This window comes from Anarrhichthys ocellatus, unplaced genomic scaffold, assembly GCF_004355925.1.
Source record: "Anarrhichthys ocellatus isolate YVR2014 unplaced genomic scaffold, GSC_Weel_1.0 scaffold130, whole genome shotgun sequence".
Classification (NCBI taxonomy): Eukaryota; Metazoa; Chordata; class Actinopteri; order Perciformes; family Anarhichadidae; genus Anarrhichthys; species Anarrhichthys ocellatus.
In genome coordinates this window covers 508,892-526,392 of record NW_022280160.1, presented here as the reverse complement: position 1 = coordinate 526,392, position 17,501 = coordinate 508,892, and the positions used below count along the sequence as shown (strand labels likewise).

Here is a 17,501-nt window from a genome sequence, read left to right as displayed (position 1 = left end):
AACAGCCACCTGAATCCAATAATATATTCATTCTTATGCTAAGATACTTAGAATAACTTTTGATAAAATGCTATATTTAGTTTTACAGAACACTAACCACTTCTATTATGTCTGACAGATGTGCCCGGACCTCCAATCAATCCAAGAGTCACAGACACAACCAGAAGCACTGCCACTCTGAACTGGGGGAAACCTCTTGATAATGGTGGACTTGAAGTCACTGGATATGTGATTGAACACAAGAAGGAAGGAACGGAAGAATGGGGGAAGGACACCCCTTCATATCCACTTAGGATCACAGAGTTTGTTGTTGCCAAGCTGGAAACTGGTGCAAAATACCACTTCAGGATTAGCGCTGTGAATGCTAAGGGAGCAGGTGCACCTGCTGAAACTCAGGAGCTGTTTGAGATCGTGGAGCGTGCAGCTGAACCTGATTTGGAGCTGGATCTTGAGCTGAGAAGAACCCTTGTCGTCAGGGCTGGCTGCTCCATTCGCCTCTTTGTGCCTATCAAGGGACGCCCTACACCTACCGTCACCTGGACTAAGGAAGGTGGTCCTGTCCCACGTGCAGTCATTGACAGCACAGAGTCATTCACAATGCTAATCATCCCAGAGAGTTCAAGGATTGATGTGGGTAAATATGAGCTGACCCTCGAAAACTCTGCTGGAAAGAAGAGTGCCGGTATAAATGTGAGAGTTCTGGACTCACCTGGCCCTCCACTTAACCTAAAACCAGTCAAGATTGACAAGGAAAGCATTACTCTTCAGTGGGAGATTCCTCTCATTGATGGTGGAGCCAAGATCACCAACTACATCATTGAAAAGAGAGAATCAACACGCAAGGCTTTTGCTACTGTTGTTACAAAATGCCCAACCACTTCAGTCAGGATCGGTGATCTGGGTGAAGGCTGTGAGTACTACTTCAGAGTGTCTGCCGAGAATGAGTATGGCATTGGTGAGGCGGCTGAAACTGCTGATCCAATTCGTGCATCACAGGCACCAACTCGTCCAGAGAGCATTATTCCTACTGATATCACCAAAAACTCTGTGAGCCTGGCCTGGACCAAACCCAAGCACGATGGTGGAAGCAGAATTACGGGATATGTCCTTGAAGCCCGGAAGAAAGGAACTGATCAGTGGGCACATGTAACAGCAGTCAAGACCATGGACTTCACAGTAAAGAATCTTAATGAGACGGAGGAGTACATTTTCCGCGTAATGGCTGTCAACCATTCAGGTAGAAGCGCTCCACGTGAGAGCAAACACATTGTTGTCAAGGATTCTACTTTGATGCCACAGTTTGACCTCCGCGGTGTATGTCAGAAGACTGTTATTGCCAAGGCAGGAGATGATATCAAGGTTGAAATTCCAGTTATGGGACGTCCTAGACCAACTGTCTCTTGGCAAAAGGATGGCACAGCCCTGAAGCTCACACAGAGAACCAATGTGGAAACTACTGCTGCCACTGTTGTCCTCAGCATAGGTGAATGCAACAGAGGTGACAGTGGTGTATACACTATGACAGGAAAGAACATTGTTGGTTCTGTGACAGACAACATCATTGTTAAAGTACATGATGTACCTGGGCCACCCAAGGGACCACTTAACATCGTGGAGATAGCGCGTACTTATTGCGTCTTTGCATGGGACACTCCTGAGAATGATGGAGGTGTTCCAATCAACAATTATGTGGTTGAGATCAGAGACACCACTTCCCAAACATGGACAGAACTGTCTTCCACGGTCATCCGTACTGTGTTCAAAGCCATTCGCTTAAACACTGGATCAGAGTACCAGTTCAGAGTAAAGGCTAAGAACAGATATGGTGTTGGACCTCCCATCACCTCATCGTCAGTGGTGGCTGCCTATCCTTTCAAAGTCCCTGGACCTCCTGGTACTCCAGGTGTTGTTGCATTTACCAAGGACTCCATAACAGTTGGCTGGAATGAGCCTGTGGTTGATGGTGGAAATGAAGTAATTGGTTATCATGTTGAGAGGAAAGAAAGAAGCAGAATCATGTGGCAGAAAATCAGCAAGAGTCTTGTTAAAGGAAACCTCTATAAGTCCACAGGGCTTGAAGATGGAGCTGCCTATGAGTTTCGTGTCATGGCTGAAAACATGGCTGGAATTGGTAAGGCCAGCAAGGCCTCAGAACCAATACTGGCCTTGGACCCTGTAGACCCACCAGGTCAGCCTGAGCCAATATTTGTCAGCAAGAATGTCATCACCATTCAGTGGACAAAGCCTGAGTACGATGGTGGTTTCAAAATCACTGGCTACACAGTGGAAAAGAAAGAACTGCCTGCAGGGCGCTGGATTAGAGCCAACTTCACCAATATTACTGAGACCACATTCACTGTCAGTGGACTGGCTCAAGATGCCTCCTATGAGTTCCGTGTTGTAGCCAGAAACTCATTAGGTGCAGTGAGCTTGCCCTCTGAGCCCTCAGACCCAATTACCTGCAAAGATGACATTATTGAGCCACGCATTATGGTTGATGCCATCTTTAAGGATGTTGTTCTACTGAAGGCGGGAGAGTCCTTCAAGCTTGATGCTGACATTGCTGGTCAACCAACCCCATCTATGGTTTGGACAAAGAATGGAAAGGAGGTTGAGAACACAATGAAACTGGATGTAAAGTTCACAGAACTGGAAACTACTCTGACCAACAAGGACTCTATAAGATCAGATGGAGGAGAATTTGTTTTGACTGCCACTAATGTTGGTGGATTTGCTAAGCACATTTTTAATGTTAAAGTGCTTGACAGACCTGGACCACCAGTTGGACCTCTTGAGGTGTCCGATGTCAACGCTGACAACTGTGTACTCTCCTGGGCTCCACCTGCAGATGATGGAGGTGCCAAGATTGAAGGATATGTGATTGAGAAGCGTGAGTCAAGCAGACTGGTTTGGACCAATGTGGTTTCAGACTTGCAAGTTACACAATATAAGGTGACCAAGCTGCTCAAAGGAAATGAATATATCTTCAGAGTTATGGCAGTAAACAAATATGGACTTGGCGAGTCTCTTGATTCAGAACCCACTATTGCAGACAACCCATATGTGGTTTCAGATCCTCCACAGACTCCTGAGGTGACAGCTATTACTAAAGATGCAATGGTTGTTATGTGGCAAGTGCCTGTGAGTGATGGTGGAACTCCCATCACTAACTACAATGTTGAAAGGAAAGACAAAATAGGCCTCCGCTGGGTCAAATGCAACAAGAGGAAGGTCAAAGATCTACAATTCAAGGCAGCAGGCCTTCATGTCGGACATGAATATAAATTCAGAATTATTGCTGAGAATGCTGCTGGAGTGAGTGGTCCAAGTCTCTCGAGCCCATTCTACAAGGCCACTGATGCACTGTACAAGCCAGGGGCCCCATGCAACCCTAGAATCCTGGACACAACCAAGTCCTCAATTACTGTTGCCTGGAACAAACCTGTATATGATGGTGGCTCTGACATCACTGGCTACATTATGGAGACCTGCATCCCATCTGAAAAGGTGGAAGAGGAGGAATGGACCATTGTGACACCCAAAGAAGGACTCATTGCCACCTCATTCACCATTATTAACCTGAAGGAGAACCAGGAGTACAAGATTAACATATCTGCTGTCAACTGTGAAGGAGTTGGAGAGGCAGCATCTGTGCCTGACAATACCAAAGCAGAGGACAGGCTCCTGCCACCTGAGATGGATTTGGATGCTGAGCTCCGCAAGGTTGTCAGTCTTCGAGCTTGCTGCTCACTCAGGCTGTTTGTGCCTATTAGAGGCAGACCAGCTCCCCAGGCTAAATGGACCAAAGGAGATGGTGAGCATATTGAGAGGGCAACCATTGACAGCACAACATCATACACCTCACTTGTAATTGGAAATGTCAACAGATTTGACAGTGGAAAGTATAATCTTACAGTTGAAAACAGCTCTGGATCCAAGATAGTTACAGTCCAAGTCAAGGTGCTTGACACACCAAGTGCCCCACAGAATCTCAAGATTTCTGCTATAACAAAGCAATCTGTCACTCTGACTTGGGAACCACCTGTGAATGATGGAGGAGTTAAGGTTAAAAACTACATTGTTGAAAAACGTGAGTCCACAAGGAAAGCATATGCCACAGTCAGCGCTAACTGCCATCACACCACCTTCACAATTGACCAGCTCTTGGAAGGATGCAACTATTACTTCAGAGTTTTGGCTGAGAATGAATATGGCATCGGCCTGCCCATTGAATCTGGTGAATCAGTTAAAGTGTCTGAAAAACCACAGCTACCTGGCAAAATCTCTCTTAAGGATGTTACTAAGAGCAGTGTCACCCTCTCCTGGGAGAAGCCAGAGCATGATGGTGGCAGCAGAGTGGGCTGTTATGTTGTTGAGATCCAGCCTAAGGGTGTCGATAAGTGGAGCCAGTCTGTGATTGTAAAGGAAACAGAAGCTACTATTAGTGGACTCAATGCAGGTGAAGAATACATGTTCCGTGTCGCAGCAAGAAATGAGAAGGGAACAAGTGACCCACGACAGATTGGTGTGCCTGTGATCGTAAAAGATCTTGTGTTTGCACCTGTTGCCAAGATGTTGTTCAACACATTCAGTGTGTTAGCAGGAGAAGACCTCGCAGTAGAGGTTCCTTATGTTGCACGTCCCAAAGCAGCTGTCTCCTGGGCAAAAGATGGTCAGCCTATGAAGAGAACTACCAGAGTAAACTTTGGTGCAACAGAGACAATGCTGAACCTCAATGTAAAAGAGGCTACTAGAGATGATGTTGGACAGTATCATATTACTATTAGCAACACAGCAGGAGAGACAACCGCAGACATTGGTATTGTTGTACTAGACAAACCGGGACAGCCGGGGGGTCCAGTTAAGGTGGAGGAGGTCACTTCTGACAGTGTAACCATCTCCTGGACCAGACCAGAATATGATGGTGGTTGCACAATCAAAAACTACTTTGTGGAAAAGAGAGATACATCCACAACTGCCTGGATGGTTGTATCCCCTAACCTCGCAAGGACCAAAATAAAGGTAGGCAGGTTGAAGACTAGTTCCGAGTATCAATTTAGAATCACAGCAGAAAACAGATATGGAAAAGGTCCAGCTCTTCTCTCAGAGTGTATTGTGGCTCAATACCCATACAAGCTCCCAGGACCACCAGGAACACCATCCATTGCAGTCTGCACCAAAGACAGCATGGTGGTGGCCTGGAATGAACCTGTGATTGATGGTGGCAGCACTATCTTGGGCTACCATCTTGAATGCAAAGAGAGAAACAGCATCCTTTGGGTCAAACTCAACAAGTCTCTTATTACGGACCAAACCTTCAAGACCGCTGATCTTGAACCAGGAATGGAATATGAATACAGAGTTTATGCAGAAAACATTGTCGGAACAGGCAAAGTGAGCAAAGTATCTGAGGGACGAGTTGCTAGAGATCCTTGTGATCCCCCTGGCACCCCCGAGGCCTCAAAGATCAGTAAGGACTCCATTACCATTGTTTGGACCAAGCCTGAATATGATGGCGGTGCAAAGGTTACAGGTTACGTTGTGGAAAAGAAGGAGCTTCCTGAAGGCCGTTGGCTGAAGGCGAACTTCACCAATGTCATTGAGACAGAATACGTTGCAACTGGACTTGTGCAGGACAATCAGTATGAATTCCGTGTCATTGCCAGAAATGCTGCTGGTGTTTTCAGTATGCCCTCTTACAGTACCGGTCCTATTACTGTCAGGGATGAGATTGATCCACCAAGCCTCAGCATTGACCCAGAGTATACACAGACTATGGTAGTTAATGCTGGAGACAACTTCAAGATTGATGCAGATGTTCGTGGCAAACCATTGCCCTCTATCCACTGGATGAAGGGAGAGCAGGAGCTGGGCAACACTATTCATAGAGAAATTAAGAACACACCCACCAAAGCTTATATATCTGTCAAGGAAGCTAAACTTTCCGATGGAGGCCAATACACTCTACTGCTGAAAAATCCGGGGGGAGAAAAGGTTGTACAGGTCAATGTTGTTGTTCTAGATAAACCTGGCGAACCACAGGGACCTTTCGTTGTCACAGGAATAACCAAAGACCGATGCTGCCTTGCATGGAAACCACCAGTACAAGATGGTGGCAGCAAGATCTCTCACTACATTGTAAAGACGAGAGAGACAAGCAGGCTAGTCTGGACTGTTGTTGATCCAAAAGTGGAGAAGATTTGTTTGAAGGTCACAAAGCTGCTGGAAGGAAATGAGTACATCTTCAGAGTCCACGCTGTCAACCAGTTTGGAGTGGGTGCACCACTTGAGTCTGATGCTGCCATAATTAAAGATCCGTTTGCGGTACCTGGAACACCCAAGAGCTTGGAAGTTTCAGATATTAAAAAAGATTCAATGGTGCTCACTTGGGAGGCTCCTTCTGAAGATGGAGGCAGTCCTATCACTGGATACATAATTGAGAAACATGACAAAGAAGGTGTAAGATGGACCAGGTGTTACAGGAAAACAGTCACTGACTTGACTTTCAAGGTCACTGGACTCATGGAAAGCCATAGTTACGAATTCAGAGTTGTAGCTGAGAATGCTGTAGGCCTTGGTGAGCCAAGCTCCCCAACCGTGTACTTCAAAGCACTTGATCCCATCTTCAGGCCTGGCCCACCACACAATCCAAGAGTAACTGACACAACTAAAACATCAGTATTCCTGTCATGGGGCAAGCCCGTCTGTGATGGAGGCTGTGAGATTCAGGGATACGTTGTTGAGTGTTGCACTACCACAGAGCCACCTGTGTCAGTCGAGGCTCCTGCTGAAGCCCCAGCTGCCGAGGCAGCCGCTACAGATGCCCCTGCTGAGGAATGGACAATGTGCACACCTCCAACAGGTGTCAAGAAGACCAAGTTTGAAGTTGAAAACCTGAAGGAAAACCAGGCATACAAGTTTAGAGTATGTGCTATCAACAAAGTTGGAGTCGGTAAGCATGCCGATGTTTCTGGAGCTGTTGTTGCCCAGGACAGGGCAGAGGAGCCAGACCTTGACATTGACCCAGAACTGAGAAAGATTGTGACCATTAAAGCTGGAGCTTCCCTCCGACTGTTTATTCCTATCAAAGGAAGGCCCACTCCTACCATACAGTGGGACAAAGATGAAGCTGCACTTAAAGAGACAGCTCAGGTCGAGGTGACCAGCAGTTACTCATCCCTTGTAATTGACAAGATGAGCAGAAATGACAGCGGAAAATACACCATCACTGCAGAGAACACCAGTGGAACCAAATCCGCATTTGTTGTTGTCCGTGTTCTCGACACACCTAGTGCTCCTGTTAACTTGAAAGTGAAAGAAATAACAAACCAGTCTGTCACCCTGGCATGGGAGCCACCTCTGTTGGATGGTGGGTCCAAGATCAAGAACTACATTGTTGAAAAGAGAGAAAGCACACGTAAAACGTATGCAGCTGTTGTAACAAATTGTCATGCTCTTTCATGGAAGATTGAGCCACTTCAGGAAGGTTGTAGTTACTACTTCCGAGTCTGTGCTGAGAATGGACATGGTGTTGGCCTGCCTGCAGCAACTAACGATCCTCTTAAGGTCTCAGAGGTGCCCCAGTCTCCAAAGAACTTGATTGTTACAGATCAAACCAAAACAAGCATATCTTTGGCTTGGGAGAGGCCTGAGTATGATGGTGGTAGCAGAGTCATGCAGTACGTGCTCGAGGTGCAACTTAAGGGCCAGGAGAAGTGGTCTGGTGTCAACACATTTAAGACAATGGAGACTACCGTTACTAAACTGAACCCAGGAGAGGAGTATCTGTTTAGAGTTATAGCAGTCAACGATAAGGGAAAGAGTGACCCCAAAGTCCTTGCTGGTCCAGTGATGACCAAGGACTTAGTCTTTGAGCCAGATGTTCGACCAGCATTCAGCAGCTACAGTGTCAACGTGGGCAAAGACCTGAAAATTGACATTCCCTTCTTTGGAAGACCTAAACCAACAGTCTCATGGACAAAAGATGGAGCCTCTTTGAAGTTCACTACCAGAGTCAACATTCTCAGCACACCAACACATACAACATTGAGCATTAAGGAGGCAGCAGGTGATGATGGTGGCATGTACAGTATACATGTTGCTAACTCAGCTGGAGAGAAAGACACAACAGTTGAAATTATTGTACTTGACAAGCCTGGGCCTCCATCTGGCCCTGTCAGGTTCGATGAAATCACAACACAGAGTGTCACTCTTTCATGGGATCCACCAAAGCACAATGGTGGCTGCCAGATTTCTAACTACATTGTACAGAAGAGAGATACTACTACAGCAACATGGGAAAATATCAGCATCAACTATGCCAGAACAACCATTAAAGTGCCCAGACTGAAGACTGGAGCTGAGTACCAGTTTAGGATTATTGCTCAGAACCACTATGGCAAGAGTCATGGTCTGGATTCATCTAGTGTGGTTGCTCAGTACCCATACAGAGAGCCAGGCCCACCAGGCACTCCCTTCATCTCCTCTCTCTCTAGGGACCACCAGATTGTTGAGTGGCACGAGCCTGTCCAAGATGGAGGCAGCCCTGTCCTGGGCTACCATCTGGAAAGGAAAGAGAGGAATAGTATTCTCTGGATCAAGATCAACAAGACACTTATTCATGAGCCTGTTTTCAACAGTCACCCCTTGGAAGAGAGTATTGAGTATGAGTACCGGGTTTATGCTGAAAATATAGTTGGCATTGGCAGGTGCAGTAAAGTCTCAGAGGGCTGTGTTGCCCGTGACCAATGTGATCCTCCTGGCGCACCAGAGGCCATCCATGTGACCAAGGACACCATCGTCATCCAGTGGACTAAACCAGAGTATGATGGTGGCAGTAGTATAACTGGCTATACTGTGGAGAGGCGTGATCTGCCCGAGGGCAGGTGGGTAAGGGCAAACTTCACTAATGTGATTGAGACCCAGTTCACTGTCACTGGTCTGACTGAAAATGCACAGTATGACTTTAGAGTCATTGCTAAAAATTCTGTAGGCACCGTCAGTAAGCCATCCTACAACAGTGGACCGATTACTGTAAGTGATGAGTTGGAAGCACCCAAATTCTCCATTGACCCAGCATTCATCAAGGCCATCACCATTAATGCCGGAGAGACCTTTAAGCTAGATGCCGATGTCCATGGCAAACCGCTCCCCACAATCCAGTGGTTCAAGGATGAAAAACCAATAGAGAATACACTCAGACTGGAGATTAAAAACACTAAAAACCATGCAATGATTGTCATTAAGGACTCTGTTAGAATTGATGGTGGAATTTACACACTCCAGCTGACAAATGTGGCTGGTAGTGAAACTGTTCCATTCAAGGTTGTGGTCCTGGACAGGCCTAGCCAATGTGAAGGACCCCTCCACACTGCTGGAGTGGCTGAAGATAGATGCACACTGGTATGGCGTGCCCCTCTACATGATGGAGGTAGTCCTATTAAGCACTATTTAATCGAGAGAAGAGAGACCAGCCGTCTAGCTTGGACTGTTGTTTCCAACAGCTGTGAAACCACATGCTACAAAGTCACCAAATTACTGGAAGGCAATGAGTATATGTTCCGTGTCATGGCAGTTAACAGTTTTGGAGTCAGTGAGACACTGGAGTCTAGCGGAGTGGTTATGAAGACTCCATTTGTTCCTCCTGGTCCACCTCATATTGAGGATGTATCCAACATTGCTCATGATGGCATGACCATCACTTGGTCAGCCCCTGAGACTGATGGTGGCAGTGAGATTATCAATTACATCCTTGAAAAGAAGGACAGAAATGGAATAAAATGGACCAGATGCAACAGACAGAAAGTCACTGATCTCTCCTTCAGAGCTACAGGCCTAACCACCGGCCATGAATATGAATTCAGAGTGGCTGCTGAGAATGTAGTTGGAGCAGGAGAACCAAGCCTTCCAAGTTCATACTACAAGGCTAGTGATCCCAAGTACAAACCTGGCGCCCCAGCATATGTGAATGTGATTGACTCCACAAAGAGCTCAATTACAGTGTCATGGGGTAAGCCTCTGTCTGACGGTGGCAGCACCATTCAAGGATACATTGTTGAAGTCTGCAAAGCTGAGGAGGAGGAATGGACCATGGTTACGCCCCCCACTGGCCTGCGTGTCAACAAGTATGAAATTACCAAATTGACTGAGGGTCAGGAGTACAAAATACAGGTGTGTGCTTTGAACAAGCTGGGAGTTGGTGAGCCAGCAGCTCTCTCTGGAACAGCTAAGCCAGAGGAAAGGTTGGACCCACCACAGATCCACCTACACTCTGAGCTGAGGAAGGGCATTACTGTGAAAGCTGGTGCATCTGTTAGAATCCATATTCCATTCAAGGGCAGGCCAACACCTGAGATTCAGTGGACTAAGGATGAGGGAGACTTGACTGAAAAAACAGTGGTTGAGAAAGCTCTCACCTTCACACAGTTGTCCATTGACTCATGTGACAGGAGTGACTCTGGAAAATACACCCTGAGCCTGTCGAACAGCAGTGGCACTGTGTCTGAGTTTGTTGCTGTTAAAGTCCTGGATACACCTGGCTCCCCACAGAACCTTGTGGTTAAAGAAGTCAAAAAGGACTCTGTCACTCTTGTATGGGATGCCCCACTGATTGATGGAGGTTCCAAAATCAAGAACTATGTCATTGACAAACGTGAATCAACCAGAAAGACATATGCAAATGTGTCAACCAAATGCACCAGGACAACATTCAAAGTTGAGAACTTGATTGAAGGTGCTATGTACTACTTCAGAGTCATGGCTGAGAATGACTATGGAATCGGCCAGGCTGTTGAAACAAAGGCAGCTTTCAAGGCCTCCGAGGTACCACTGCCTGTTGGAAAAATCTCCCTCACTGATGTCACCAAGGCCAGTATCTCACTGGCCTGGGAGAAACCTGAGCATGATGGCGGCAGTAGAATTGGTGGCTACCTAATTGAGATGCAACCCAAGGGTACAGATAAGTGGGGAGTTGCAACAAATACAAAGACATGCGAGGGCACTGTCACAGGCCTCACAGCAGGAGCAGAATACCTCTTCCGTATCATTGCCTACAATGAGAAGGGAAAGAGTGAGCCAGCGGCAATTGCTGCACCCATTGTTGCCAATGATGTAACAATGGAGCCCAGCATTACGATGCAATTTAACACCTACAATGTATTAGCTGGAAAGGACTTGAAGTTGGAGTTCCCTGTGCTTGGCAAACCCAAACCTAAAGTCTCCTGGACCAAGGATGGTGAGCCTTTGAAGGTGACATCCAGAATCAACGTCATAAGGACACCAACTACAACTGGAATTCAAATTACTGAGGCATGCAAGGAGGACTTTGGCAAATATTCCATCACAGCAACCAATAATGCCAGCACGATCACTAAGGATGTGGCTGTCATTATCCTTGACAAGCCTGGTCCACCAAAAGGTCCAATTAAGGTTGTTGAAGTGAGCAACACCTTTGTTCATCTCTCCTGGGAGCCTCCAGTATACATGGGTGGATGCCAGGTAAAGAACTATATAGTGGAGAAGAGAGACACCACCACCCAAACATGGCAGTCCGTCACCACACAGCTCGCTAGAACAGCTTTTAAGGTCACCAAGCTGAAGACTGGTGCAGAATACCAGTTCAGAATCCTAGCTGAAAACAGATATGGAAAGGGTGCATCTCTGGACTCCAAGTCCATCGTTGTTCAATATCCATACAAACCACCAGGGCCGCCAGGAACTCCATTTATCAAATCTGCATCAAAGGAAATGATGATCGTTGAATGGAATGAGCCGGTCAATGATGGTGGAAGTACAGTTATTGGGTATCATCTAGAAAGCAAGGAGAGAAGCAGCATCATGTGGAACAAACTGAACAAAACGCTTATCACTGATACTCAGCTCAAGATCTCCAATCTAGAAGAGGGTATTGGCTATGAATTCAGAGTCTATGGTGAAAATATTGTTGGCATTGGCAGATGCAGTAAAGTGTCTGAGTCCTTTGTTGCTCGCGATCCATGTGATCCTCCTGGTGCTCCTGAAGCTGTGTCTATTTCTAAGACCATAATCAAGATTCAGTGGACCAAACCACAGTATGATGGTGGCAGCAAAGTCAATGGATATATTGTGGAAAGGAAAGATATTTCCTCCCCTGATGTACACTGGGTAAGAGCTAATTTCACCAATATAATTGAGACTGAGTATACCGTCACTGGCCTGACAGAGAATGAGCAATATGACTTCAGAGTTATTGCAAGAAATGCAGCCGGAGTCTTCAGCATGCCATCCGACAGCTCTGGACCTATTACTGCTACTGATGAAATTGAACCACCAAGGGCTTCAATGGATCCCAAATACAAGGATGTTATTATTATCAATGCTGGAGAACACTTGATTCTTGATGCTGACATCTATGGAAAACCAATTCCTGATGTTGTCTGGCTAAAAGAGGGCAAGGAAATGAACAAAGCCCTGCGCATTGAAGTGAAAACTACACAGAAACGTGCAGCCATTACCATTAAGGATGTAACCAAGCTTGATAGTGGCCACTATGACCTGGTCCTCAAAAATCTGGGTGGTACAAAAACCTTCCCTATCACTGTCAAAGTCCTTGATAAACCAGGTCCACCTGCTGGACCCATGAGAATGACAGGAATCATGGCTGACAGGTGCATCATTGCCTGGGCTGAACCAACTCTGGATGGTGGGGCTAGTATCGCTCACTATGTCTTGGAGAAGAGAGAGACTAGCAGGTTGTCCTGGACAGTAGCTGCACCAAATATCAAGGGTCTGTACCATAAACTAAAAAATTTGCTTCCTGGAAATGAATACATTTTCAGAGTCAGGGCAGTCAACAAATATGGTGTCGGCGATTGTCTCGAGAGTGAAGCCATCATTGCACGCAATCCTTACAAGCCACCGAGTGCTCCTGGAAATCCAGAAGCAAGTCAGATCACAAATGAATCTATGCTTCTGTCATGGACGGCTCCAGAACAGACTGGTGGAGCTGAAATTGAAGGCTACCACCTTGAAAAACGTGACAAGGATAGTGTGAGGTGGACAAAATGCAACAGACAAAAGCTGACTGACAACCATTTCCAGGTCACAGGTCTGATGATGGACCACTTCTATGAGTTCCGTGTTGCAGCTGAAAATGAGGCTGGAATGGGAGACCTTAGTGAAATGTCCCTACTTCATAGAGCGTGTGATGCCACAACACCACCTGGACCTCCACACCATCCCAAGGTGACAGACTACACAAAGTCGTCTGTGTCTCTGTCCTGGCGCAAACCTGACTTTGATGGTGGTGCCTATGTAAAAGGCTACATTGTTGAAATGAGGGAGTATACACCAGTGCCCGAAGTGGCAGAGGAGGCAGAAGTAGCACCGGCAGTACAGGCACCAGTTGAAAAAGAATGGTCCATGTGTACTCCACCCACCGGCACACAAGCCATTAAACTCACTATCACAGACCTGAAGGAGGGCGGAGAGTACCAGTTCCGTGTCTGTGCGATCAACTCTGAGGGAGTTGGGGAGGCTGCTAATGTCCACAGCACTGTGGTTACTTCTGACAGGGTAGAAGCACCAGAGATTGAGTTGGATGCTGATCTCAGGAAGGTGGTATGTGTCCGTGCAGGTGGAACTCTGCGTCTCTTTGTCGCCATGAGAGGAAGACCGGAACCTGCTGTGAAATGGGAGAAAGTTGAGGGTACTCTCACAGAGCGTGCTGGAATTGACACCACCAGTTCATATACCATGCTTGTGATTGACAATGTTAACCGCTTTGACAGTGGTAAATACTCACTAACACTAGAGAACAGCAGTGGGGCAAAATCCGCTATCGTTGCAGTGAGAATTTTGGATACACCAAGTTCACCTCAAAACTTTGCTGTGAAGGAGCTCAAGAAGGATTCAGTGACTCTTGCCTGGGATACACCACTTACTGATGGTGGTTCTAAAATCACAAACTATATTGTAGAGAAAAGAGAGTCTGTCAGGAAGGCCTATACTACTGTAACCAGCAACTGCTTGCTCAACTCATTCAAGATTGAAGAGCTGCCTCAGGGTGGAACTTTCTACTTCAGAGTCTGTGCTGTTAATACGTATGGCCAAGGACAGATGGTTGAAACCAAAGAAATCAAAGTGTCTGAGGTACCGCTGCCACCAAACAAGGTCAGCCTTGTAGATTTGACAAAGACTAGTGTGTCACTGACATGGGACAAACCTGCACATGATGGTGGAAGCAAAGTTATGTGCTACAATGTAGAATTTAAGCCCAAGAGTGGAGATAAATGGGGCACAGCATGCACAGTCAAGGTGACTGAAGCAACGATTCCTAATCTGACTCCCAATGAAGCCTATTTATTCAGAGTTGTTGCAATCAATGAGAAGGGAAAAAGTGAGCCAAAGGATCTTGCTTTGCCTGTGGTTACAAAGGATGTTTCAATTGAACCATCGGTCAACTTACTCTTTACCACATACAGTGTGAAGGCTGGAGGTGACCTCATTTTTGAGGTTCCAGTCAGAGGCAGGCCTAAGCCTGTTGTATCCTGGAAGAAGGATGCCCTTCCCTTGAAGCAAACATCATCAGTTACCATCTTAAACACTGCAACCGTGTCCAAAATTACCATCAAAGAGGCTAGCAGAGAACATGTTGGCAAGTATGAGATCACCCTGGCAAACGCAGGAGGAACTGTCTCAGCAGATATTGGAGTTGTTGTCCTCGATAAACCAGGTGCACCTAAAGGTGTCAAGGTGGATTCGGTGACGTCAGACAGTATCACACTGTCCTGGTCTCCACCAGATTATGACGGTGGCTGCTCCATCAGTAACTATATTGTGGAGAAGAGAGACACAAACACCCAAGAATGGCAGATGATAGCAAGTAACGTTGCCAGAACATCTTTCAAGGCTGGCCGCCTGACACACGGAGCAGAGTACCAATTCCGCATTTATGCAGTCAACCGTTATGGAAAGAGTACATATGTGGATTCACCTGGAATCACTGCTCAGTACAACTTCAAACAACCTGGACCTCCTTCCACACCTATAGTGAAGTTGGCCACCAAGTCTTACATGTTGGTGACTTGGAATGAGCCAGTTGCTGATGGTGGCAGTCCTGTTGTGGGCTACCATCTGGAGAGGAAGGAGCGTACTAGCATTCTTTGGACAAAGTTGAACAGAGGAATAATTAAAGACACAGAATACAAAGTCAATGGAATTGAAGAGGGCATGATGTATGAATACCATGTCTATGCTGAAAATATAGCTGGTATTGGTAAATGCAGCAAGTCCTGTGAAGCTGTAGCAGCCAGAGATCCTTGTGACCCACCGGGCACACCTGTGGTCACTGCTGTTACCAGAACATCTGTCTCCTTGTCTTGGGATAAACCAGAGTATGATGGTGGAGCCAAGGTTTCTGGCTACACCATTGAACGCAGAGACCTTCCTGAAGGACGCTGGACAAGGTGCAACTTCACCAATGTGCCTGAGACCCACTATGATGCAACAGGCCTTACGGAGAACAGTCAGTATGACTTCCGTGTCATTGCTAAGAATGCAGCTGGATTGTTCAGTGAACCATCTGACACCACTGGCCCCATCACTGTCAAGGATGATGTGGACCCACCACGCATCATGATGGATGTCAAGTTCCGAGAGACATTGCTTGTGAAAGCAGGAGAAACTCTGAAGATTAATGCTGACCTTGCTGGACGTCCTGCCCCTGTCATTTCCTGGACCAAGGATGGCAAAGAGATTGAGCTGAGAGCCAGAATCCAGATTGTTTCCACAGATACCAGCACTTCTGTCATTGTGAAGGATAGCATCAGAACAGATTCTGGACAGTATGTTCTGACTCTACAGAATATTGGCGGAACAGTTACCATGCCAATACACTGTGTGATTCTAGATAAGCCAGGACCCTCAGCAGGACCTTTGCAGATCACGGGTCTCACAGCTGAGGCGTGCACTCTTTCATGGGGTCCTCCTCAGGAAACCGGTGGTGCTGACATCACACATTACGTTGTTGAGAAGCGTGAGACAAGCCGCTTGGCATGGACAGTGGTGAAGGGAGACGTCACAAAAACATACCTCAAAGTTACAGGACTGCTCAAGGGCAACGAATATATCTTCAGGGTTTTGGCTGTCAACAAGCATGGACTTGGTGAGGTTCTGGAATGTGATGCTGTAAAGATCACAGATCCATATACTTTTGCCACTGCTCCAACTAGTGTTGATGTCACTGCCATAACTGCTGATTCAATGACCCTCACCTGGTGCAAGCCAGCCAGTGATGGAGGTAGCCCTCTCACTGGATATGTGATAGAGCGCCGTGAGAAGACTGGTATGCGCTGGGTCCGTGTAAACAGAGAACCAGTTGTTGAATGTACCACAGTAGCAACCAAACTACGCAAGGGTTGTGAGTATGACTTCAGAGTCTATGCTGAAAATGTGGCTGGTCTGAGTCCTCCAAGTGAACGATCTGCATCATTCAGAGCAGCCGATCCTCTCGTTGTTGCTTCTCGCCCAACCAAGCCAAAGATTGTCAGTTCAACCAAGGACAGTGTGTCCGTTGTCTGGAAACTACCAAGACATGATGGTGGTTCTCAGATCCTTGGATACAGTGTAGAATACAGAGAATACATCCACAAACCACAGCCTGAGGTTGTTGGAGAAGAGGAAGAATATGAGGAGGAAGAGGAAGTAACTGAATCCCCCAAAGAACTAGCAAGATGGGTTGAGGCTATCCCTCTTACCAAGAGCTTGGAGTTCACAATCACTGGACTAAAGACAGATGCAGAATATGAATTCTGTGTCAAGGCAATAAACAAAGTTGGCAGCAGTGTGCGTAGCCCATATTCAGATGGAGCCGTAGCAATGGACAGAACTGCAGAGCCATCATTTGATGTTGACATTGAGATGCGTAAAGTACTTATTGTCAAGCATGGCACAGCATTTACTCTCAAGGTACCATTCAAGGGCAAACCTGTGCCATCAGTGGCATGGGCCAGGGAGGGTGTTGATCTAAAGGTCAGAGGAACCATTGAATCAACAGAATCGAGCACTTCACTCACCCTTGAAAAGTCAAACAGAAGCGACTCTGGAGAGTACTGCGTCACTATTGAATCACCACTGGGAACAGCAACACTGCCCATGGTTGTCAAGGTGCTCGACTCTCCTGGACCTTCTGTCAACGTTAAAGTTTCAGCAGTGACCAGGGATTCTGCAACCCTCAGTTGGGAAGCTCCAGAGAATGATGGTGGTGATGCAGTGAAGGCCTACCATGTTGAAAAACGTGAGGCCAGTAAGAAGGCGTGGGTGTCTGTGACCAGCAACTGTCACGAATTGATGTTTAAAGTGAGAGACTTGCAGGAGGGAGCCATGTATTACTTCAGAGTTATTGGAGAAAACGAGTATGGAGTGGGTGTCCCTCAGGAGGCCAAGGCTGGAACAAAGATTACAGGTAATATATGAACTGACCATTTTTAAATTTAGAAGCTGTGAAATAGATTTTATATGATCTT

The 17,501-nt window shown here is 46.6% G+C and overlaps 1 protein-coding gene across 1 annotated transcript in view; it reads left to right on the top strand.

Moving 5' to 3' along the window:
* Positions 1–17,501, top strand: part of LOC116399814 (titin-like) — a 118,281-nt gene that overhangs the window by 72,238 nt on the left and 28,542 nt on the right. The window contains 1 exon segment of the mRNA XM_031877234.1: positions 119–17,440. Within this exon segment, the coding sequence (XP_031733094.1) occupies positions 119–17,440 (17,322 nt within the window).